The sequence below is a fragment of the Carlito syrichta genome, unplaced genomic scaffold, assembly GCF_000164805.1.
Source record: "Carlito syrichta isolate Samal-C Ts95f unplaced genomic scaffold, Tarsius_syrichta-2.0.1 Scaffold145391, whole genome shotgun sequence".
Lineage (NCBI taxonomy): Eukaryota > Metazoa > Chordata > Mammalia > Primates > Tarsiidae > Carlito > Carlito syrichta.
Window position 1 is genome coordinate 239396 of NW_007089487.1, and position 24791 is coordinate 264186.

The following is a 24791-nucleotide window of genomic DNA, read 5'->3' on the forward strand; positions in this document are numbered from 1 at the left end:
GTGGGGTCTTTGAAAGGAAGTGGAGGGTGAGCAAAGGGAGGGGGTGGGGCCAGGCAACGGCAGTGGGCCTGACCCTTCAAGGAAGTGGAAGGTGAGCAAAGGGAGAGTGGAGCCTAGCACGGGGAAGTGGGCGGGGCCTAGCAAGGGAAGTGGGAGGTGAAGGTGAACTAAGAGAGGGGGTGGGCCCTGCCAAGGGAAATGGGTGGGGCCTGGTAAGGGCAGTAGGTGTGACCTTTCAAAGGAAGTGGGAGGTGAGCAAAGGTAGGAGGTGAGGCCTGGCCAGGGAAGTGGGTGGGGCTTTTCAAAGGAAGTGGGAGGTGAGCAAAGGGAGGGGCAGGGCCTTGTAAGGGCAGTGGGTGTGGCCTTTCAAAGGAAGTGGGAGGTGAGAAAAGGGAGGGGGCTGGGCCTGGCCAGAGAAGTGGGTGGGGCCTTTCAAAGGAAGTGGGAGGTGAGAAAAGGGAGGGGGGGCGGGGCCTGGCCAGGGAAGTGGGTGGGTCCTTGCACAGGCAGTGGGTGTGGCCTTTCACAGGAAGTGGGAGGTGAGCAAAAGAGGGTGGGGCCTTTGGGACGCATTCTTTTCTGGCTTGAAGGGGCTGAATAATGGCAAAGTGTCTGTTCTGGTTATTTATTGCTGGGTAACAAATCACCTCCAAAATTGGCTGAAAACGATGATAATTTTGTTTCTAAGTTTTTTTAGAACATTAAAGTAATTGAAAAATATACTGGAAAAATGAAAATTAGATGTGCTAAAACTCACATTATTTTAAGTTTAAATATTTTCCTTTCACCCAAGTCAGAATTTATTATAACTTTACTTTCCTGGCTCTAATAACTACAACGTCATCAGTAATATTTTTATTGAAACCATTGACTATTTTGAATTATGTATGTAGAAATGCACATTTTTTTCTTTTGCTGCAGGCTGTCCTATGACTTGGACTCAACAGCTCTATTGCAGCCTATCTTTATTTAAAATGATGATAATTTATTCATCATGAATTTTTTTGCTTTGATAGTGACTTTAAAAATATTGCATTAGGCCAGGCTCAGTGGCTCAGCCTGTAATCCCAGCAATTTGGGAGGCCGAGGCGAGTGAATTGCCTGAGCCTGCGGGTTCATGTCCCGCCTCGGCAACTTGGCAAGACATCATCTCTACAATAAATCAAAAATTAGCCGGGTGTGGTAGCGCGTGCCTGTAGTTCCAGCTGCTTGGAAGGCTGAGGCGGAAGGATCACTGGAGCCCAGCAGGTCGAGGCTGCGGTGGCCGGGAGCTGCCACTGCACTCCAGTCTGGGCGACAGAGTGAGACTCCAACTCAAAAAAAATAAAAATAAAAATATTCATTAAAATATTCTTTATCTTGAGCTCATGCCTATAATCTCAGCGCTTTAGGAGGCTGAGGTGAGAAGACTGCTTGAGCCCAGGGGTTCGAGACTCGACTGAGTAACAAATTTGAGGCCAGCCTGGGCAACACAGCGAGACCCTATCTCTACAAAAAAATTAAAAAATTAGCCAGGCATGGAAGCACACACCTATAGTCCCAGCTACTTAGGAGGCTGAGGTGGAAGGATTGCCTGAGTCTGGGAGATCGAGGCTGCAGTGAGCCGTGATCGTGCCACTGCAGCCTGAGTGACAGTGTGAGACTCTAACTTAAAAACAACATTCACTGAGGTGGAATGATCGCCAGAGCCCAGCAGGCGAGGCTGCGGTGGCCGGGAGCGGGCGCTGCACTCCAGTCTGGGCGACAGAGTGAGACTCCAACTCAAAAACAAAAAACAAACAAACAAAAAAAACAACATTCAAACAAACAAAAAAAACTCTTCTTTGGCTTAAAGGGGTCTGTGTTGCTTGCAACCAAACATCTGACTCTAAAATACCTTGCAGCAAGATATATTTTCCAAAAATGACTGTAATGACATTTACAGTGTCACACACTCTTCAGGGATGCTGCCTCTCCTTCAGTAAGAAGTGGAGTCTGTTCCCCCCCCAATCCCTGGCAGAGCTTTGGTTTGGCTTTGATGGGCAGAGAATGGCAGAAGTGATGTCATGTGGCTTCCAAGAGTAGGTCATGAAAAGCAAGATAGCTTCCGACTGCTGTATTCTCTCTCTCTCTCTCTCTCTCTCTCTCTCTCTCTCTCCATTCTCTATTAAGATATGAGCCACCAAGTAAGTCCAGGGATCCTTAAGTCACCATGCCAGAAAGGTCATATGGAGAAAACACCCAGAGATGGAGAAAGATACTGAAGGAACCCCCATTGCCAGACTAGGACTAGGGTGAAGACTTTGCTTACATCACAATTTAAGGGGGGAGGGACAAAATACACTTGGTAATCAAGATTTTTTTTTTGAGCCAGTGTCTCACTATGTTGCCCAGGTTGGATTGCAGTGGTACGATCACGGCTCACTGTAGGCTTGACCTACTGGGCTCAGGCAATCCTTCCGCCTCAGCCTCCCAGTAGCTGGGATGCCAGGTGCATGCCCTCACACCCAGCTAATTTTTTAAAACTTTTTGTAGAGACAGGGTCTTGCTATGTTGCCCAGGCTGATCTCAAACTCCTGGGCTCAAGCAATCCTCCCTACTCAGCCTCCCAAAGTCCTGGTATTACAGGTGTGAGCCACCACACCTGGCTGTTTGTTCAATTTTTTTTAAGGATACATGTAGTTATCTTACAGAAGCTTGAGCAAGAAGTTTGTGAGGGACCACACCAAGTTCTTTTTAATTTCCATGACATTAGAGTCTCAAGCCCATTATTCTAATAAGAAGTCTTGAGAAGCCATAGAGTTTGTTCATTTTGTCTTCCTTGCAAGTAGAGAAAACAAGGTGTCAGTAATCTTTTCTGGCCAACCCAAACACCTGAGCTTTCATGCCTTTCAGAAAAACAGCAGTGCCCATTTGAATGTTCATAGTAGGACCACGATGAATATATTTAAGCATTTAAACCTTGGATAACTTAAAAGATGCATTTAAGCTGGGCATGGTGGGCACACCTGTAGACCCAGCTATTGGAGAGGTTGAAGTGAGAGGTTCACTCGAGAGCAGGAGTTCCAGGCTGCAGTGAGTTATGATCATACCACTGCATTCCAGTCTGTGCAACATAGTGAGACCCCATTTCTTAAAGAACAAGTAAAAAAAAAAATAGATTTTTAGGGGGTTAGAAATAGCACTTATAGCAGAGTTTCTCAGACTCATTGCTGCTGACATTTGGGGCACATTATTCTTTACTGTTAGGGGCCGTCACGGGCACTGGAAGAAGTTGAGCAATGTGCATGGCCTCCACCGGCTACATGCCACGAGCACCCCTTCCAACCCCTGCTGAAAAAAACAAAAATGTCTTCTGACATTGCCTGATGTTCCCTGGGGTGGAGAAATCACTCCTGATTAAGGACACTGATTTATAGGGGACAGTGACATAGAATAGTATCTACTTTTCTGCAAGACAGTGTAGAACCTACAATTTTATTTTATTTACTTTTTGAGTCAGAGACTCACTCTGTTGCCCAGGCTGGAGGGCAGTGGCACGCTCACCGCCACTGCAGCTTTGACCTGCTGGGCTCAGGCGATCTTCCTGCCTCAGCCTTCCAAGTAGCTGGGACTACAGGCGTGCGCCTCCACACCTGGCTAGAACCTCCAATTTTAAGATTCAGCTCAAGTCCCACATTTATTAGAACTGGGAGAAAAAGAAAGACCGAGAAACTCAAAAATGATATTTTTGGGGAAAAAATGACAGAATAAGACAATTCACTGGGTAGAGTGTGATGCCTGGTGACCATATAGCCATCAGACTTGAGAACAACCCCAGATTTCCAAGAGAGAGCTTAAGATTGGACCACCTTGGGTGTGGTGATTTCCCTAATTCAGTCATTTGTGGGTGTTGAAGGTGGGTTTTGTTTTTTGGGTTGGACTCTCACTCTGTTGTCCAGGCTGGAGTCGGTGGCACGCTCATGGCCACAGCAGCCTCAACCAGCTGGGTTTAGGCGATCCTTCTGCCTCAATCTTCCAAGTAGCTGGAACCACAGGTGTGTGCCACCATGCCTGGCTAATTTTTTAAAATTTTTTTAGCGACGAGGTCTTACAAAGTTGCCCGGGTTGGGCTCGAACCCCTGGGCTCAGGCAGTCCTCTCGCCTCGACCTCCCAAAGTGCGGGGATTACAAGTATGAGCCACCACGCCTGGCCGAAGGTGGGGTTTTCTACAAGCTTTTAGGGGGCACCTTTTTTGGGGAGATCTTGAGGCATCTCTCAGAGAAAGGACAGGAATCCCTAATGGCTTTGTGCCATTCTTCTTCTCATCTTCACCCTTCCTGCTCAGATGGGCCCAACATCACCCCGGGCAGGCACACTGCCATTTCTGGAGGACTTTGAGGACCCTCCAGCTTGAAGTGAACACATCACTTTCATCCAGTGCCTTGTCGGGGGTTCAGTGGTAGAATTTCTGCAGGTTCCATGTGATCCTCAGTCCATCAAACCCAACAGTGCACCTTGAGGTTTCCAAGTTCTATTCACAGCACAGGCTCTGGGGTCTGGCTGTCTTGGTTTTTAATGTTAGTTCCTCTGTTGATTTGCTGTGTGGCCTCGGGCAAGTAACCTACCAGCCCCAACCTTAGTTTCCTTATCTACCATAGGGAGATCATGTATCTAGATCAGTAAGGATGCTCGGATGCAAGTAACAATGGCTTGTGCAACAAAGAATCATGTATCTAGATCAGTAAGGATGCTCTTGGATGCAAGTAACAATGGCTTGTGCAACAAAGAATCATGTATCTAGATCAGTAAGGATGCTCTTGGATGCAAGTAACAATGGCTTGTGCAACAAAGAATCAGATTAGGATGTGGATTTCAGTCACGGCTGGAACCAGGGGCTCAAAGACCGTACCCTAGACTCTATTTTGCTCTCTCGATTTCTTGGGTCTGCTGTGCCCTTGCTTCCCTACATATCCTGGGACAGATCAAAACCTCCTAAGCGTTCAGATTATAGGAAGGGGTGAAAAGAAAACACAAACAAAAAACCTCCTGAGGCTGCATCTTGACTCATTCACGTCCACAGTCTGTGTCGAAGAATTGTCTCCATCTTCACTGTGATTGAACCACTTGAAGTCACATGTCCACACCTGATCCAATCACTGATTTCCAAGTTGTTGGAACACTCTGGCTTTAACCAATCAGGGTTGACCTCTGGATCTCTGGGTGGATCCAGCCCCATCCAACTTGTTAGTAAGACGTTAGGGGTGGGGAATGGAATTTGGAAGGCAGTGAACAAAAATTTTATCTAACTTTATAGAGCACTTACCCCAGGCCCTACTATTCTGAGCATTTATATTAAGTCCATTACCATTTAGAATAACCCAAGAAGTTGGGTCCTGATATCATTTCCATTTTTAACCATGAGGAAACTTGTCTGGGTGAGGTGGTTCACACCTGCAATCCAGGAGGCCAAGGTGGGAGGACTGCTTGAGCCCAGGAGTTCGAGACCAGCCTGGGCAACATAGGAAGACCTCAACTCTACACAAATAAAAAATTTAAAAAATATTAGACGGACCTGGTGGCGTGTGCCTGTAGTCCCAGCTACTCGGGAGACTGAGGAGAAAGGATTGCCTGAGTCCAGGAGGTCAAGGCTGCGGTGAGCTGTCATCGCACCACTGCACTCCAGCCTGGGTGAGACCCCAACTCTCAAACACAAGCCAATGGGGAAACTGAGGCACAGGGAGCTTAAGTGGTCCATCTAAGGTGACACTGTGAAGTGGGCTTTTGGTGGGGTTATGCTTTGGGAAAAACTGACAGGACAAGGTCTGGCTGGGGAAGGGGATTCCTGGTTGTCTCTTCATCCTTGGCTTGTCTGTTCTGTCCCCAGTGGGATGATTTCATGGACCTGGGCAACAGCATCCCCGACACCCAGCTGGATCAGATCATCGAAAGCCAGAAGGCTAATCAGTGCGCTGTGCTTGTCTACACTTCCGGGACCACCAACTACCCCAAGGGAGTCATGCTCAGCCATGACAACGTAAGCAAAAGCCCCTAGTTCCGGAGTGGTGGTCTTCAGGCTGTCTCTTGTCCTGGCTTCCAGAGTCATGGTGGTGTTTAGGGGTCCAGCACTCAGTGGCTCCCTCACCTTTGGGGGCCAGAGAGTTGTATTATTGCTTCAAAGCCAGGGGCGGGGCAGGAGCAGAGGACAGGGGTTGAAATCAAGGTCTCTGGAGCGGACTAGATTCCAAAGCTTGGCTCTGTGATCTTGGGTGAGACAGCTAACCTCTCCAAACCTCCGTTTCCTCATCTGTCAAATGGGAGTGATAGGACAGTCTCTACTTCGTGGGTTGTTTTGAAGCCGAAATGAGTTAATATCTGTAGGCCAAGCGTGGTGGTTTCCACTCAGCACTTTGGGAGGCCGAGGTGGGAGGATTGCTTGAGACCAGAAGTTCGAGAACTTCCTGGGCAACAAGGCAAGACCTCTATCTCTACACAAAATTTTAAAATAATAGCCAGGCATGGTGGCACATGCCTGTTGTCCCAGCTACTCTGGAGGCTGAGACAGGAGGATCACTTGAGCCTGGGAGTTTGAGACTCCAGTGAGCTATGATGACACCACTGCACTCCAGCCTGGACCACAGAGTGAGACCCTGTCTCTAAAAAAATAAAAGAAAATAGCTTTCCAGCAAGGATGAGGCATCCTGGGTCACCTCTTGTGTTCTAGATCACATGGATGGCCGGGGCAGTGGCAAGGGACATTGAACTGAAGGAAAAGCAGGAGGTGGTCGTCAGCTATCTGCCCCTTAGCCACATTGCAGCGCAGCTGATGGACATCTGGTTACCCATCAAGGTTGGGGCGCTCACATACTTTGCTCAGCCAGACTCTCTCAGGGTAAGAATGAAGGCGGCCTTGGGATCCCACTGCTTTCTCTAGGACAGGCTAGGTGAGGAAATGGTTGTTCATTCATTCAATAAACATTTTGCGAAGGCCTGGGTCTAAGAATTTTTTTCTCTACCTTCCTCTTACCCTCCCTTTAGTGGCATCAAAAACAGCTGACCAAAGAAAATAATTTTTAACATAGCTGGTCACATTCTTTTAGTTTTTATCTTTATTCAAGTCGAGGTATCCGTGTATGGTGGTATAGGTTGACTACCGAACAACCCAAGACAAAGACACAAATGGTACTGAAAGTGAGGTGTGTATGTGTGTATTTTGTTTTTTAAGTCAGTAGTCCTTCTTCCCAAAACACCGCACTCCAGCCTGGGCCACAGAGTGAGACTCCAACTCAAAAATTAAAAAAAATAAAAAAATAAAAAGGACATTCTTAACCCCATCTGCAGATCCCTCTTTGGCATGAAAGATGACAGTCACAGACTCCAGGGGTCAGGTTGTAGACATATTTGGGGGGGCTATCATTCTGCCTCCCACATGCTCCATCAAGCAGACTAAATCGTAAGGCCTTTGTACTCCCTTCTAGAAATTTCTTTTTCATGTTCTTTGCATGGCTGACTCCTTGCCACGTAGTTCTCGGCTAAATGATTTCCTTGGCTGCTCTCAGTCACTTAAATTCCTCACGCTCAGTGCTTAAAATGTAGCAGGCTCCCAATAAGTACTTTCCCAATAAGTACTTTCAGGTCCTATGGGACCTGAAAAGTTTTTATTTTCCCACATCCTTATCAACGCTTAAGATTGTGAAAATTAAGAACATGTCACCTGGTCCGGGCTCGGTGGCTCAGCCTGTCATCCCAGCACTTTGGGAGGGCAAGGCGAGTGGATTGCCTGTGCCCGCAGGTTTGAGGCTGGCCTGGACAACTTGGTGAGACCTTGTCTCTACTATAAATTAAAAAAAAAAAAAAAATTAGCCGGGCATGGCAGCACACGCTGTAGTTCCAGCTACTTGGAAGGCTGAGGCGGAAGGATTGCCTGAGCCCAGCAGGTTAAGGCTGCGGTGGCCATGAGTATGCCACTGCACTCCAGCCTGGGTGATGGAGTGAGATTCCATCTCAAAAAAAAAAAAAAAAAAAAGAACCTGTCATCTGAACAGTGAGTGAAAAGGGTTTTGTAACATTTTAAGAAATTGCTAGACTATTTTACAAAGTGACTGCACCCTTATATGTTTCTACCAGAAGTGAATGAAGGTTCTAGTTTCTCCACATCCTCACCAGCACTTTTATTATCTGTTTTTAATAATAATGATTATAGCCGTTCCTAGTGGTGCAAAGTGATATCTCTTCATTCTAACTTGCAATACCCTAATGATTAATGATGGTGAGCATCTTTTATGTTGATTGACCATTTGTATATCTTTATTTTTTGAGTCAGAGTCTCACTATGTCACCCAGGCTGGAATCAGTGGCACGCTCATGGCCACTACAGCCTCAATTTGCTGGGCTCAGGCAATCCTTCCACTTCCGCCTTCCAAGTTGCTGGAACCACAGGCGCACACCACCATGCCCAGCTAATTTTTTCATGTATTGTAGAGACGAGGTCTCGCCAAGGTGTCCAGGCTGGTCTCGAACCCCTGGGCTCAGGCAATCTTCTCACTTCTGTCTCCCAAAGTGCTGGCATTATAGGCGTGAGCCACCATGCCTGGCTTGTATATCTTCTTTGGGGAAACATCTGTTCAGATGTTTTATCCATTTAAAAAATGTGGCTCCGAGCTGGGCGTGGTGGCTTATGCCTCTAATCCCAGCACTTGGGGAGGCCGAGTTGGAGGGATGACTTGAACCTAGGAATTCAAGACCAGCCTGGGCAACATAGTGAGACCTCATCTCTATTTAAATGAATGAATGAATGAATAAACAAAAACGTGGTTCTTCCTTCTGTGCTGGTATCTCTAGTAAAAAAAAAAAAAAATTTTTTTAAACCAAAATTTTGCACTGCATATCTAACTGTTGAGTGTTAAGTGTTTCTTATGTATTCTGATTACAGATCCTTTATCGAACTTATGATTTTGCAAACATATGATCTGCAGAAGCTCAGTTCTGTGGCTTGTGGTTTTGTCTTCTGCATTGTCTCTCGAAGAGTAAAAAGTGTTTAACGTTTATGAAGTCCATTTTATTGATGTTTTACTTTCTACTTTTGGTATCCTATCTAGGAAAGTTTTATCTACTCTAAAGCCACAGAGATTTTCTTCTAGAAATCTTTTCGTTTTAGCTCTTTTATTTAAGGCCAGCATCCATTCTGTGTTAATTTTTGTGCTAAAAAATAAGGCTCTCAGCTAAGCTCTTTTTTTCCTCTTGCGTATGAATAGCTTTTTCATAAACTTCCTGGGCACTTTGGTTGAAAAATCAATTGATCATAAATCTAAGATTTTGTTTCTGGATCTTTTACTCAGTTCCTCTAATCTGTGTGTCTGTCCTCTCGCCAAAACCACAGTGATTTGATGACACTAGCTTTATTGTAGAATGACCAACTTGTCCTGGTTTGCCTGGGACTTCTTCAGGTTTTTTTTTGTTTGTTTGTTTGTATGTTTGAGACAGGGTCTCCATCTGTGGCCCAGGCTGGAGTGCAGTGGTGCGATCACCGCCCACTGCAGCCACCACCTCCTGGGCTCAAGCGAACCTCCTGCTTCAACCTCCCGAGTAGCTGGGACTACAGGTGCACACCACCATGCTTGGTCCATTGTTTGACTTTTTAAAAGAGAGACAGGGTCTCACTATGTTTCCCAGGCTGGTCTCAAACTCCTGATCTCAAGCAATCCTTCTGTCTTGGCCTCCCATCGTGCTGGGATTGACAGGTGTACGCCACCATGCTCGACTGACTCTCCCCGTTTTAAATCTGAATGCTTTAAATTCTGGGCATACCAGGATAGCTAATTACCCCACTTTATAATACATTTTAAAATCATAGAGTAAGTCCTCTGATTTTGTTTTTCTTTCCCCAAATTGCTTTGACTATTCTAGTCTTTGGTATTTCTATATTGTTTATAAGATCAGTTTCTTGATTTGTTTGGAAAAGCCTGCCTGGACTTTGATAAGGAGTGCAATTAAACCTACAGATGAATTTGAGGGACAATCTTGCATTCCTCTTTTTTTTTTAAAGCAGGAGCCGGGCTTGGTGGCTCAGCCTGTAATCCCGCGCCTTGGGAGGCTGAGGTGAGTGGATTGCCTGAGCCCGCGGGTTCGAGACCCACCTGGGCAACTTGGTGAGACCTCATCTCTACAGTAAATCAAAAAATGAGCCGGGCGTGGTAGCGCGCGCCTGTAGTTCCAGCTACTTGGAGGGCTGAGGCGGAAGGATCGACGGAGCCCAGCAGGTCGAGGCTGCGGTGTCCGGGAGCGGCCACTGCACTCCAGTCTGGGCGACAGAGTGAGGCTCCAACTCAAAAAAAAAAAAAAGAATGCAGAATTTATTGAGAGAACAGAAAACCTCCCACAGTGGGAGGGAACCCGAAGGGGTTGCCTTGCATCTTTCTTAACGGTTGAATAATATTCCACTGCATGCTTGGACCACAGTTTTTCTTTAGCCAATTCCCCCGTCTGAACATGTAAACTATTTCCATTCTATTACAAAATCATGCTTCAAAGAAACATCATGAGTTTGTTTCTCTGTGTACCCGAGTCTTTCAGCACAAGTCCTTTATCCACAGATGTGAAGTGGCCAGGTTGCATTTAAAATGTTGATAGGCCAGGCATGGTGGTGCACACTTGTAATCTTAGCACTTTGGGAGGCTGAGGTAGGAGGATCACTTGAACCCAGGAAGTCACGGCTGCTGGTAGGCCGTGATTGTGCCACAGCATTCCAGCCTGGATGACAAAGCAAGATCCCAACTCAAAAAAAAAAAAAAAATGTTGATAGTACCATTATATTACCTTCCAAAAATATTTGACCCAGCAGGCCACAGTGGCTCACACCTGTAAACCTAGCACTTTGGAAGGCTGAGGCGGGAGGATTGCTTAAGGCCAGGAGCTCAAGACCAGCCTGGGCAACATAGTGAGACCCCGTCTCTACCAAAAAAATAAAACACATGAGTGAACGAGCTAAACAAACGAACAAACAAATAAATAATTTGGCCAGTGAATGCTTCTCGCCAAATCCCTGCAAACCATATGATTGGCCACCGGCCAGCCAATGGGTTGTCTCCCTTAAGTCAGGAATCCACCCGGGTCCGATCAGCAAAGGGTCATGGGCAGAGTTGGCTGGATCAGAGGAGACAGGGGTCTGTGGTCAGTGGAAGGTGTCGCTGTGGCTAACCCAGCTGTGTCCCCTGCAGGGCACCTTGTTAATCACTCTGCGGGAGGTGAGGCCCACCGCCTTCATGGGGGTGCCCCAAGTTTGGGAGAAGTTGCATGCGACAATAAAGGAAAATAATACCAAGTGCTCCAACTTGAGGAAGAAGGTGTTTATATGGGCAAGACACGTTGGCTTCAAGATCAGCACAAAAAGGATGTCGGGGTAGGTTGGGGGAGGTCTGGCGAGATGGGAGGGTAGTGGGGGAGGTGGCATGACCTTCCCCAGTGTGTCCCTTCTGCCTCTTTTGACTTGATGACTTTTTTTTTCTTGAGTCAGGGTCTCACTATGTCGTCCAGGCTGGAGTGCAGTGGCACAGTCACAGTTCACCGCAACCTTGACCTCCTGGGCTCAGGCAATCCTCATGCCTCAGCCTCCCGAGTAGCTGGAACTAAAGGCGTGTGTGCCACCACACCCGGCTCATCTGTGTATATTTCGTAGCGATGAGATCTCGCTATGTTGCCCAGCTGGTCTTGAACTCCTGGCCTCAAGTGATCCTTCTGCCTCAGCCTCCCAAAGTGCTGGGATTATAGGCAGATGCCACCACACCTGGCTAATATTTTGATTTCTTCTTGTTGTTGTTATTATTCTTATTATTACTATTATTATGGCAACCAGGTCTTGTTATGCTGTCCAGGCTGGTTCCGAACTTTCTGACCTCAAGCAGTCCTCCCCCGTTGGCCTCCCAAAGCACTGGGATTGTAGGTGTGAGCCACCTCAACTGGCCTTGATGGCTTTTTTGTTCACAGGAAGTATGACACTCCCGTGAACTACAACATAGCTAAGAATCTCGTGTTCAGTAAAATCAAGCACTCCCTGGGCCTGGATCGCTGCCACAATTTCATCAGTGCCGTTGCCCCTCTCTCCCAAGAGACTGCAGAGTTCTTCTTCAGCTTGGACATACCTATAGGCGAAATCTATGGATTGAGTGAGAGCTCGGGACCTCACACGCTATCCAGCCCGACTAACTACAGGTTTCTCAGGTACGAGCCCCAGGCCGACCCCTGGTTCTCCGGCGACACGGGGTCAGGGTGGCGAAGACAGGTAGGCCTCTGGGCTCGCAGGAAACCTGACTTGGTGTCTCCGGAATGACCCTCACTCCCCAGCTGAGAAGCCCTGATTTGTCAGAGAGCCCCCAGGCAAGAGGAAGGGCTTCCAGAACATTCCATTGGCCCCCACCCCTTTGTCACTTGCCTCTAAGTTCACCTCCTGTGACCTCGGGACCCTTCATCTCCATAAGCCTCCCACTTAAACACCCGCATGGGCCATCCCCGGCTTCCCCCCCAAGTCAGCTCATACCGTGCTGCAGGGTTAAACCCAGCGAGATCAAAACAGTAAGACTATCCAAGCCAAGTCTGACCCTGAGTTTGAGAGCCGTGCTCCCTCACCGAATCTCCTTGGCATGGCTCTCCCTGGCCCTTCCTGCCACCATCTTGCAAATCTGTCTTCCTCTCTCATGCCTGGGACCCTCCAATGGTCCAGGTTCCAGCCATCTTCCCAAAGTACAAACCGAGGAAGCAAAAAATAAATGAAATCTAGCCAGTGCGGTGGCTCGCACCTGTCATCCCAGCACTTTGGGAGGCAGGGGCGAGAGGATTGCCTGAGCCCAAGGGTTTGAGACCAGCCTGGGCAACTTGGCAAGACCCTGTCTCTACAATAAATCAAAAAATTAGCCAGGCATGGTGGTGTGTGCCTGTAGTTCCAGCTACTTGGAAGGCTGAAGCAGAAGGACTGCCTGAGCCCAGCAGGTCGAGGCTGGGCGACAGAGTGAGACTCCAACTCAAAAAAAAGAACAAAATCTTCCTAATTTGGTAAAACCATCTCCTACCTTTTACTGCACCTTGCAGGGAACTTATTCCCCAGTTTCTCCACGTTCCACTCCATAATTGCCTCTGAGTCCGCTTTAGCAGGATCCAAAGTCACACTACAGTTTTTTTTTCAAATCAAAGAGTCGCCCTACCCTGAAAATCAGTGACGCTATCCCACTCCTGGAAAAAAGGGACAAATTCCAGCCATCTTTAATTTTTTTTTTTGAGTCGGAGTCTCACTCTGTCGCCCAGGCTGGAGTGCAGTAGCCTCGACCTGCTGGACTCCGGCGATCCTTCTGCCTCAGCCTCCCGAGTGGCTGGAACCACAGGCGAGCACCACCACGCCCGGCGATTTTTTTCCAGCCATTTTTTCCAGCCATTTTTTCTCCCCCCCAGTGAGTGCCACCAGTGGGATCCCAGTTCACAAAGCGTGTGGGCATCTGACTCACTGGATTAAGCACTTCCACAGACACCTGCTTATGTCCACTGGGCCCTGGGGGAGATGGGCAGAGCCTGTCAGCCTGCACCAGCTGAGCAGATCCAGGCTGACCCGAGGAGAGTGACTATCTTTCTGAGCCTCAGTTTCCCCACTGTTGTGCCCCAGCAGCTGCGGCAAGGTCTTGACGGGGTGTAAGAACATGCTGTCCCAGCCGAATAAGGATGGCATCGGTGAGGTCTGTATCTGGGGCAGACACATCTTCATGGGCTACCTGGAGAATGAATCTGAAACTATGGAGGCCATTGACAAGGAAGGCTGGCTACACTCCGGGGACCTGGGTCAGCTGGACAGCCAGGGTTTCCTCTACATCACCGGCCGCATCAAAGGTACCAAGGGAGGAGGGGGGACAGGTCTGGCGGCTCTCACCTGTAATCCCAGCACTTTGGGAGGCCGAAGTGGGAGGATCACTCGAGCCTAGGAGTTCCACGCCAGTCTGAGCAACGTAGTAAAACCTTGTCTCTACAAGAAAAATTAGCTGGGTGTGGTGGCAGACACCTGTAGTCCCAGCTACTTGGGAGGCTGAGGCAGGAGGATCACCTGAGCCCAGGAGATCGAGGTTGCAGTGAATCTTGACTGTGCCAATGGACTGCAGCCTGCGTGACAGAGTAAAACCCCGAGTCAAAAAAAAAAAAAAGATACCAAGGATGGGGGTCGGGGGTGGCCTGGGCTCTGCAGGGGTCTCCTACAAGCAGGCCCACCCTGAACGTTTAAGGGCCTCCCAGCTCCCCACCTTCCACAAAGGACTGGGCAGGGACACCCCAGTCTGTACAACCCAGAACCATTCAACAGAGCTGGTCGACAGACCTGAGAAAGACAAGCTCTGCAACCTTCATTTCTTCCCGTCATTTGAGGATGATAATAATTCATCTATCGAGTGATAAGGGTTAAGGGAGGATCACAGGCAGTAAGGCAAAACAGGGATCAGCCAACGTGTCCCGTGGAGGATCCTATAGCAAACATTTCTGGGTTTGCAAAACACACATGTCCATCACAGCTATGCATGTCTGCAATTTGTAGCACAAAAGTAGCTGCGAACAAGTAAGTTATGGGCGTGGCCACATGCCCGTACGAATTTCATGTAATTTGCATGTGTCACAAATATTCTTTGACTGATTTCCTTCCAGCCACTTAAAAACACAAAATCTGTTTTTAGCTTTTGGTCATACAAAACCGGGTGGCGGGTTGGATTTGGCCCATGGGCCGTAGTTTTCTAATCCCTGATAGAGAACACTTGACACTTTGGGACTCAAAGCCATTTAAGATGGATTTCAGTGGATTTGAGTTTTTTTAAAAAGCAAACGGTTGGCTCAACATAACTGAAAAGTTCATAGGGTCTGCTTCGGTCATGGCTGGATCCAGGTGCAAAAAAATGATATCACAGGGAGCTTCTTTATCCTTCTCCGATTGAGTTTTCTCCTGTGCTTCTTAAAGGGGCTATTCCCGTTTGCAGCAAGAAGGCTTCAGGGTTGGGTGTGGTGGTTCATGCCTGAAGTCCCCGCACTTTGGGAGGTGGAGGCGGGAGGATTGTTTGAGGCTGGGAGTGTGAGACCAGCTCTGTCTCTTAAGGAAAAAAAAAAAAAAGTAGAGAGTAGTTCCCCAAAGAAACATCCGGGTGTCTTACTCCACGACGAAGTTACACCATTGTTGAGAGCCGTGGACAGCAACATTTTCAGCCTGGCACGAAGTTTATCGGCCCTTGTCTTGGCAGAGCTGAGAGGGTAGGACTCCTTCTTGGAATTTTTTGAAACAACAAAAACTCAGAGTGCAACCGTCACAGTAAGAAAATCAACCAAGAGTATTATTTTTGGTATCTGGAATTGAATTTACCAGTGATGCAAGCACAGCAACCTCTGTAAAGACTTTGCCTTGGCAAACTCTCTAGAGTTCAGACTTCGTAGCATCAAGGACACAACGCAAGCGGGAGTTTTGGAGGTCAAACATGGGGAAAAAAGATGCTTCTATTGTAAAACTTCCTGTTGATCAGTACAGAAAGCAAATTGGTAAATAGGATTATAAAAAAACCAAACCTATTTTATGAGCAACCAAATTCAAAGCAAAGAAAACAGCGATAGGCATAGAGGAAGTTGGCCTTGTACTTGCAGCTATGTTGGCGCTGCTACTGGCTTTCTATGCTTTTTTTTTTTTTTTTTTTTTAAATCTCGGACTCACCACGGATGTTAGCCCTGATCTTGACCCAGATGAAGATTAGCTAAGTAGCAATCCATGCATGAAAGGGAAATAATTTTATAAAAGCACCTTTTGGGACCAATATTTTCAGTAATGAAAGCGCAACATATTGAATTCTTTCTGTTGGTGTTTTCAGTTTGCATAAATATCTTTTTAAATAGTTACATGGGATATCAAGGAAAGAACCTTACCTAGAAATGCAGTATAATACATGCTACCGGATACTTTAAAAAAAATCTTTCTGAGCCGGGCTCGGTGGCTCAGCCTGTCATCCCGTGCCTTGGGAGGCCGAGGTGAGTGAATTGCCCGAGCCCATGGGTTCAAGACCAGCCTGGGCAACTTGGTGAGACCTTGTCTTTACAATAAATAAAAAATTAACCAGGCGTGGTGGTGTGTGCTTGTAGTTCCAGCTACTTGGAAGACTGAAGCAGAAGGATTGCTGGAGTCCAGCAGATCGAGGCTGTGGTGGCCATGAGCATACCACTGCACTCCAGTCTGGGTGACAGAGTGAGACTCCAACTCAAAAAAAAAAAAAAAAAATTCTTTCTCCTTTGAAAGACACCCTGTGCAGGGTGCATTTAGATAAAATGGAAAACAGATCCTAAATTCTTCAAATGTCCTTGCCAATTTATGTATAATGACATTACTTACAGATTACCAAATCTGCTTTTGTCCTGTCTACATCGTAATTAAAAGCATATATCCTCAGGCCGGACTCGGTGGCTCAGCCTGTAATCCCAGCACTTTGGGAGGCCGAGGTGAGTGAATTGCCCGAGCCCATGGGTTCAAGACCAGCCTGGGCAACTTGGTGAGACCTTGTCTTTACAATAAATAAAAAATTAACCAGGCGTGGTGGTGTGTGCTTGTAGTTCCAGCTACTTGGAAGACTGAAGCAGAAGGATTGCTGGAGTCCAGCAGATCGAGGCTGTGGTGGCCATGAGCATACCACTGCACTCCAGTCTGGGTGACAGAGTGAGACTCCAACTCAAAAAAAAAAAAAAAAAATTCTTTCTCCTTTGAAAGACACCCTGTGCAGGGTGCATTTAGATAAAATGGAAAACAGATCCTAAATTCTTCAAATGTCCTTGCCAATTTATGTATAATGACATTACTTACAGATTACCAAATCTGCTTTTGTCCTGTCTACATCGTAATTAAAAGCATATATCCTCAGGCCGGACTCGGTGGCTCAGCCTGTAATCCCAGCACTTTGGGAGGCCGAGGTGAGTGAATTGCCCGAGCCCATGGGTTCAAGACCAGCCTGGGCAACTTGGTGAGACCTTGTCTTTACAATAAATAAAAAATTAACCAGGCGTGGTGGTGTGTGCTTGTAGTTCCAGCTACTTGGAAGACTGAAGCAGAAGGATTGCTGGAGTCCAGCAGATCGAGGCTGTGGTGGCCATGAGCATACCACTGCACTCCAGTCTGGGTGACAGAGTGAGACTCCAACTCAAAAAAAAAAAAAAAAAATTCTTTCTCCTTTGAAAGACACCCTGTGCAGGGTGCATTTAGATAAAATGGAAAACAGATCCTAAATTCTTCAAATGTCCTTGCCAATTTATGTATAATGACATTACTTACAGATTACCAAATCTGCTTTTGTCCTGTCTACATCGTAATTAAAAGCATATATCCTCAGGCCGGACTCGGTGGCTCAGCCTGTAATCCCAGCACTTTGGGAGGCCGAGGTGAGTGGATTGCCTGAGCCCGGGTTCGAGACCTGCCTGGGCAACTTGACAAGACCTCATCTCCACTGTAAATCAAAAATAGCCAGGCGTGGGAGCGCACGCCTGTAATTCTGGCCACTCGGAAGGCTGAGGCGAAAGGATCGCCGGAGCCCAGCAGGTCGAGGCTGCGGTGGCCAGGAGCGGCCACTGCCCTCCAGTCTGGGCAACAGAGTGAGACTCCAACTCAAAAAAAAAATAAAATAAAATAGAGTTCTTTTCCTCTTGGGCTGTCTGAGCTGATGTAAATAGAAAGTTCAGTTGATCTTGATTTTAATTAACTTATTGCTCTATTAATATAAACTTGGAATTCTATTTTAATTATGTTGTTCTGGCTGCTTGTAGTATCAGTTTGCCTCTCTTGTTAGGTAGATATGTAACAATCTGTCATTTAATTGTGAGGCCTTTTTCACTTGACAGTAATAGCAAGAGTCCTATCTATTCAGAAACATTTTCTTGGGTTTGTCTCCTAACTGTGAACCATATAAAATTGTTTTACAAAATTACATTGCACCCCTTAAGAGTTTAGAACTCTTTAGTGAATTTAGAACTCTTTAGTGAAAAATAAATAATAGAAGGGGAAAAAAAGTTACACCCTTGTTACTGCAGTAACAAGCACGGTGAAGGTGACTTTGATAGATCCCAGGACAAGGTGCAGACAGTTTGGGCGGGTGGAACAGAAAGAGGCAGCCATCTCAGGATGAAAGAACAACCTTTAGAATCTCCAGAATCAGAGATTCAACCCATACCCCGGGGTAAGACTGAAATTTGATTCTTTTACAAAAAGAAAAGTTCACTGCAGAGCTCGTTGTAGCTTTGAACTCCTGGGCTCAAGTGATCCTCCTGCCTCAGCCTCCCAAGTAGCTGGGATTACAGGTTGTGCACTGCCATGCCTGGCTTTTTTTTTTTTTTAAGTTGAGATGAGGTCTCACTATTACCCAGATTGAACTTGAACCTCTTGGCTAAAGCGATCCTCCCTCTCGGCCTTCCAAAGTGCTGGTATTACAGGCACTTTGAGCCACTGGTCCAGACCTTGGAGTTCGATTCTGTTGAGGTTGCAAAGGGATGAAGAAGAAAAAGACAATGAATTATTTTAATTTTATTTTATTTTATTGACTGGAGTCTCACTCTGTCGCCCAGACTGGAGTGCAGTGACACTCTCCCAGCCACCGCAGCCTCGACCTGCTGGGCTCCAGCGATCCTTCCGCCTCAGCCTTCCGAGTAGCTGGAACTACAAATCACGTGTCACCACGCCCGGATAATTTTTGATTTATTGTAGAGATGAGGTCTTGCCAAGTTGCCCAGGCTGGTCTCGAACCCAGGCTGGTCTTGAACTCCTGGACTCCAATGATCCTCTCACCTTGGCCTCCCAGAGTGCTGGGATCACAGGCGTGAGCCACCACGCCCGGCCAGGCAATGAATCATTAAGATGCAGTGGCTCATGCCTGCAGTCCCAGCACTTTGGGAGGCTGAGGTGGGAAGATCGCTTGAGGCCAGGAGTTGGAGACCAGACTGGGCAACATAGGGAGACCCCATCTCTTAAAAAACCAAAGCAGATGTGGGAAGAGGAGCAGATCCTCCTGTGTTTCTGGGGCTTTCTAGGTGGGTGTTGGCGACGCCAGTGTCGGCCCTTCTGAACCTCGAGGGGTGGGGAGATTCATATCGTCATGACTGGACAGGTACCAAGCCAAGCTCTGTTCCAGAAATCCTCATCACTGCCAGTGGCGAGAAGGTGTCCCCCATTTCCATCGAGAACTTGGTGAAGAGGAAGATCCCCATTGTCAGTAATGCCCTGTTGGTGGGAGATAAGATGCATTTCCTGAGCATCTTGCTGACGTTGAAGGTAACGCTGTTTGGGGAGACCGTGGCCTGACCTCACCCCAGGTACAAGGCCCACTTCTTGGGCTGGGCGTGGTGGCCCGCACCTGTCATCCCAGCACTCTGGGAGGCCAAGGCAGGAAGATGGCTTGAGCCCTGGAGTTGGAGACAAGCCTGGGCAACATGGCGAGACCTCATCTCTACAAAAATAAAATTAAAAAAACGGAGCTGGGTGTGGTGGCATGCACCTGGAGTTCTAGCTTCTTGGGAGGCTGAGGCGGAAGGATCGCCTGAGCCCAGGAGGTTGAGGCTGCAGTGAGCTGTGAGCATGCCACTGTACTCCAGCCTGGGCTACAGAGTGAGACCCTGACTCAAAAAAAAAAAAAAAAAAAGCCTGCTGCATGGTTTTCAGGAGGTGGGGGTGCTGGCCGGGGGAGCATGTGTGGTGGTGACAGGGGTGTCCTGGGGCAGTGTGAGATGGACCCGATGAGTGGAGAACCTTTGGACCAGCTGACCTTGGAGGCCATCAACTACTGCCGGAGCCTGGGCAGCCACGCATCCACTGTGACCGAGATCGTGAAGCTGAAAGATCCCCTGGTCTACAAGGCCATCCAGGAGGGCATCAACAGCGTGAACCAGGAGGCCATTTCCAACGTGCGGATTCAGAAGTGGGTCATTCTGGAGAAGGACTTTTCCATTTCTGGCGGAGAGCTGGGTGAGTGGCCTTGTCACTGGAAGGCTGAGCCCTTGTTAGCATCTGGGGCCACGTGGGCTGAGGAGATGTGCTCTTTTATGGGTCTATGAGGCCAGCCAGGGGCCAGGACAGGGATGCCACCACCTCCAGCTAGTTGGATCCCAGCTCTCCCTGACCTCTCTCTCAATCTGTCTCTCTCTCTCTCTCTCTCTCTCTCTCTCTCTCTCACACACACACACACACACGTGTCTCTTTGCTCCAGGGCTTACACATCCCTCATTCTGGGAATAAAATCCAAACTCCTGGCAGGACACAGTGCCTCACACCTATAATCCCAGCACTTTGGGAGGCTGAGGTGGAGGATCTCTTGAGCCCAGGAGTTTGAGACCAGCCAGGGCAACAAAGAAAGACCTTGTGTCTACAAAAAATTCAAAAATTAGTCAGGTGTGGTGGAACATGCCTGTAGTCCCAGCTCTGGGGAGGCCAAGGCAGGAGGATTACCTGAGGCCAGGAGTTCAAAACCAACCTGGGCAACATAGTGAGACTCTATGAAAAATTAAAAAAAAAAAAAATAGTTTACTCTAGCTCTGTAGGATCTCTCTCTTGCTGACTTCTTTTGTTCTCTCTGCCCCAACTGTGCGGGCTTTCTTGCTGTGCCCGCAATCTCTGGACTTGGTCCAACCACAGGGCCTTTGCACCTACTGGTCCCTCTAACTGCAATGCTCTTCCCTCTTAATTCTTTGCCCAGATGGCTCCTTCTCATTGTCCAGGTTTTACCCTACAGGCCACTTCCTCAGAGCAGCCTTGTAACAGGACCACTGGGTTCCTGCCCACTGTGCAGGAAGGAACAGACCAACACACTGGGACGGCAGGGTTTGTAACAGAGAAAGAATGTATTGATTTCATGGCAGTCGAGAGAGGAGATGGGAGGAAACTTCACGTTCATCTCCCCAAGGAGTTCTGGGCTGAGCATTTTCAGAGGACCATGGAGGGCAAAGGGCTAGACAATTGAGGTCATTGGTTGGTCAGGGCATGGGGTGGCGTCATCAGCATGTGGACAACGCATGCTTTGGTCAATTGCCTCCTCGTGGGTCCCTTCAGACCAGCTGATATCAGTAGTTTCACTGCTAAGCAGGACCTGAGAGAACAGCTCAGAGGGAAAACATCACGTTTTCTCATGTTCAAGCTGTTATCTCTGGAGCAGTTAGGGGAACTGTATCTTGTGACAGGGTCTCCATGATTCTGGGGCAACCCCAACCCTCACCCTAAACAGCCACGAGGAAGTGACTCAGAGAGCAGGCTGACCTCATCATTCATGCTGAATGCACTGCAGGTTTGGTTTATTTTCATTTTTCTCCTTCCTTTTCTCCTAATTTTTTTTTTTTTTTTTTGAGTCAGGGTCTCACTCTGTCACCCAGGCTGGAGTGCAGTGGCATGATCACAGCTCACCGTAGTCTTGACCTCCTGGGCTCAGGTGATCCTCCCACCTCAGCCTCCCGAGAAGCTAGAACTATAGGCACATGCCACCACCCCTGACTAATTTTTTAAAATTTTGTGTGTAGAGATGAGGTCTCATTATGTTGCCCAGACAGGTCTCGAACTCCTGGCTTCAAGAGATCTTCCCACCTTGGCCTCCTACCATGCTGAGATTACAGGCGTGAGCCACCATGCCCGGCCTACCTTTTGATTAATTTTATAAAGTGTCTAGGGATGGTTTCAGCCTTCCCTGACCATGCTGGCTAAAGCAGCTGGCCATCTCCCTTGGCAGATCATCCTGTAGCCTGTGGGCACCCCTATTATACCTGCCTGTCTTCTTGTCTCCATAATGCAACAGAATCTGGAACTATCTTCTTTTTTTTTTGAGTTGGAGTCTCACTCTGTCGCCCAGACTGGAGTGCGGTGGCTGCTCCCAGCCACTGCAGCCTCGACCTGCTGGGTTCCAGCGATCCCTCCGCCTCAGCCTTCCAAGCAGCTGGAACTACAGGCACGTGCTACCATGCCCAGCTAGTTTTTGATTTATTGTAGAGATGAGGTCTCACCAAGTAGCCCAGGCGGGTCTCAAACCCGAGGGCTCAGGCAATCCACTCACCTCAGCCTCCCAAGGCACGGGATTACAGGCTGAACCACCGAGCCTGGCAGGAACTATCTTCTTTATGAGCTTCCCCAGTGAGGGAACGGCTCACTCCAGGGTGGGGGTCCTGGGATTCTATCATCGTCCTCTCTTGGGGGCTTGCTCCCAGCACTTGGCTGTAATCTGACAGTGTGGATGGAAGGGAGTTAGAACAGAAGCAAGCCTGTGGCACTGAACAACCTATGTTCAAATCCTGTCCCCTCCCCACAAGGAATTGACTTGTCCCTCCAAGCCTTGGTCTCTCTAAGTTGAAAACACAGGCCAGGTGTGGTGGCTTATGCCTGTAATCCCAGCACTTTGGGAGACCGAGGTGGGGGGATTGCTTGAGGCCAGGAGTTTGAGACCAGCCTGGGCCACATAGCAAGACCTCATCTCTACAAAAATTTTAAAAAATTAGCTGGGCGTGGTTGTGTGCACCTGTAGTCCCAGCTGCTTGGGAAGCTGAGACAGGATGCTATCACTTGAACCTAGGAATTCAAGGCGGCAGGGAGCTATGATCACGCCACCACACTCCAGCCTGGGTGAAAAAGCAAGACCCTGTTGAGAGAGAGAAGAAGAAGAGGAAGGAGGAGGAGGAGGAGAAGGAAGGAGGGAGGGAGGGAGGGAGGAAAGAAAGAAAAGAGGAAAGGGGCCAGACTCAGTGTCTCAGCCTGTAATTCCAGCACTTTGGGAGGCCGAGGCGAGAAGATTGCCTAATCCCACTGATCTGAGTCCAGCCCGGGCAACTTGGTGAGACCTCATCTCTACAATAAATCAAAAAATTAGCCAGGTGTGGTAGCGGATGCTTGTAGTTCCAGTTACTTGGAAGGCTGAGGTGGAAGGATCGCCGGAGCCCAGCAGGCTGAGGCTGTGGTGGCCATGAACATGCCACTGCACTTCAGCCTGGGCAACAGAGTGAGATTCCTACTCAAAAGAAAGAAAAAAAAGAGAGAGGGAGGGAGGAAAGAAAGAAAGAAAGAAAGAAAGAAAGAAAGAAAGAAAGAAAGAAAGAAAGAAAGAAAGAAAGGAATTTTCTTTCATCTCTGCTACCCAACCCATTTTTCCTTTCTTGAAAAAAGAAAGGAAAGGGGAAAAAAAGAAAGAAACTAGAAAACACAGTCCTTGTACAGAGTTGTTTGAGACACCTTGAGGGAATTCCAAAGCCCCTGGTGATTCAGAGGCCATGCATATCCTGGGTTGTGCAGCAGATAATTAATTCCCAAGTTGAAGCCTTCATGGACTTGCTGGGTGACCTCAGAGTATCTGGCCCTCTCTGTGCACCAGTCTCCTCTCCTGTAAAATGGGGGTGGTGGTGTTGCAGTGGTGATGGTGTCCCTCCTCCCTTGAGTGCGCAGTTCACATCAGGCACAGATTGCAGCGTGCTCCCCACCTTCCAGCTCACAGAATCCTCACCACAGCCCCGAGGGCGACATGGAGGTTCTGTGATCCCCTGGATACTGATGGCAAAAGTGGCAGGCATGGCCAGCCGCCCAGCCTGGCGCCAGTCATGGGATCCCGTTGACTGGTCATGCACAGGGCGTGTGGAATTTTCTTCCATCTCTGCTATCCAACCCATTTTTCCTTTCTTGATAGGTCCATCATCAAAGATTAAGAGACATTTCATAATCCAGAAATACAGAAAGCAAATTGACAACTTCTACCACTGACTGGTAGAGCTGCTCCTGGCTGCTCTGATGGTAAGCTTCAGTTTGCTGGGCTTTGCTGGGCCATGCCTGGGATGGGTTCAGCAGGGAGCTCCTTCATACTCGCACATGCACACACATTTGCCTGCAGTGAGATTTGGCTTCAACCTGTGCTCACTCTACAGGGTCATGGTAGGGTATGCAAGCTCCTTCACGGTTGGTCACCAATTTTGCTGGCTGTGCTTCTTGCCTTTTCTCCCCTCCCCTCCCCCTTCTCTCTTTCTCTCTTTCTTTCTTTGAGTCAGGGTCTCACTCTGTCACCCAGGCTGGAGTGCAGGCTCACCACAGCCTCAACCTCCCGGGCTCAGATGATCCTCCTGCCTCAGTCTGCCAAGTAGCTGGGACTACAGGCACGTGCCACCACACCTGTCTATTTTAAAAATTATCCATCTATTTATTTATTTTTTTGAGTTGGAGTCTCACTCTGTTGCCCAGACTGGGGTGCAGTGGCATGCTCCCAGCCACCCTGCTGGGCTACAGCGATCCTTCCACCTCAGCCTTCCAAGTAGCCGGAGCTACAGGCACGTGCTACCACACCTAGCTAGTTTTTTATTTATTGTAGAGACGATGTCACACCATGTTGCCCAGATGGGTCTCAAATCTGTGGGCTCAGGCAATCCACTCACCTCGGCCTCCCAAAGTGCTGGGATTGCAGGCTGAGCCACCAAGCCTGGCCAATTTTTAAATTTTTGATAGAAATGAGGTCTTGCTATGTCAGTATGATCATAGCTCACTGCAGCCTCGAACTCCTGGATCCAAGTGATCTTCCCACGTTGGCCTCCTGAGTAGCTGGGACTCCAGACATGTGCCACCACACCCAGCTAGTTTTTTAATTTTGTGTAGAGATGGTGATCTCACTGTGTGGCCCAGACTGATCTCAAAATCCTGGCCACAAGCAAGCCTCCCAAAGTGTTAGGATTACAGGCATGTGCTACTGCACCCAGCCTGAGACACTACACCCAGCCAGCCTTTTCTACTCATCTCTGAGGCAGGGGGCCATCCTCCCATCCAGAACCAGAGTTTTTCATTAAACACCCAAATGTTTCATTGTGGCTT

General features: G+C 48.2%; 1 protein-coding gene and 1 pseudogene across 2 annotated transcripts in view; both read left to right on the top strand.

Annotated features, from left to right (window-relative positions):
• Nucleotides 1-23699, top strand: part of ACSBG2 (acyl-CoA synthetase bubblegum family member 2) — a 38940-nt gene extending 15241 nt beyond the window's left edge. Inside the window, exons 6-13 of one of the 2 annotated variants that reach the window (XM_008050423.2) lie at nucleotides 5847-5996; nucleotides 6684-6851; nucleotides 11176-11357; nucleotides 11942-12175; nucleotides 13608-13825; nucleotides 19114-19261; nucleotides 19780-19943; nucleotides 23626-23699. In XM_008050423.2, coding sequence (XP_008048614.1) covers nucleotides 5847-5996; nucleotides 6684-6851; nucleotides 11176-11357; nucleotides 11942-12175; nucleotides 13608-13825; nucleotides 19114-19261; nucleotides 19780-19943; nucleotides 23626-23699 — 1338 coding nt within the window. Of the gene's footprint in view, nucleotides 1-5846; nucleotides 5997-6683; nucleotides 6852-11175; nucleotides 11358-11941; nucleotides 12176-13607; nucleotides 13826-19113; nucleotides 19262-19699; nucleotides 19944-23625 lie in introns of both variants that reach the window. The other variant, XM_008050421.2, reaches the window with a different exon arrangement.
• Nucleotides 15439-15708, top strand: LOC103251797 (annotated as a pseudogene).
• Nucleotides 23700-24791: the final 1092 nt, after the last annotated feature.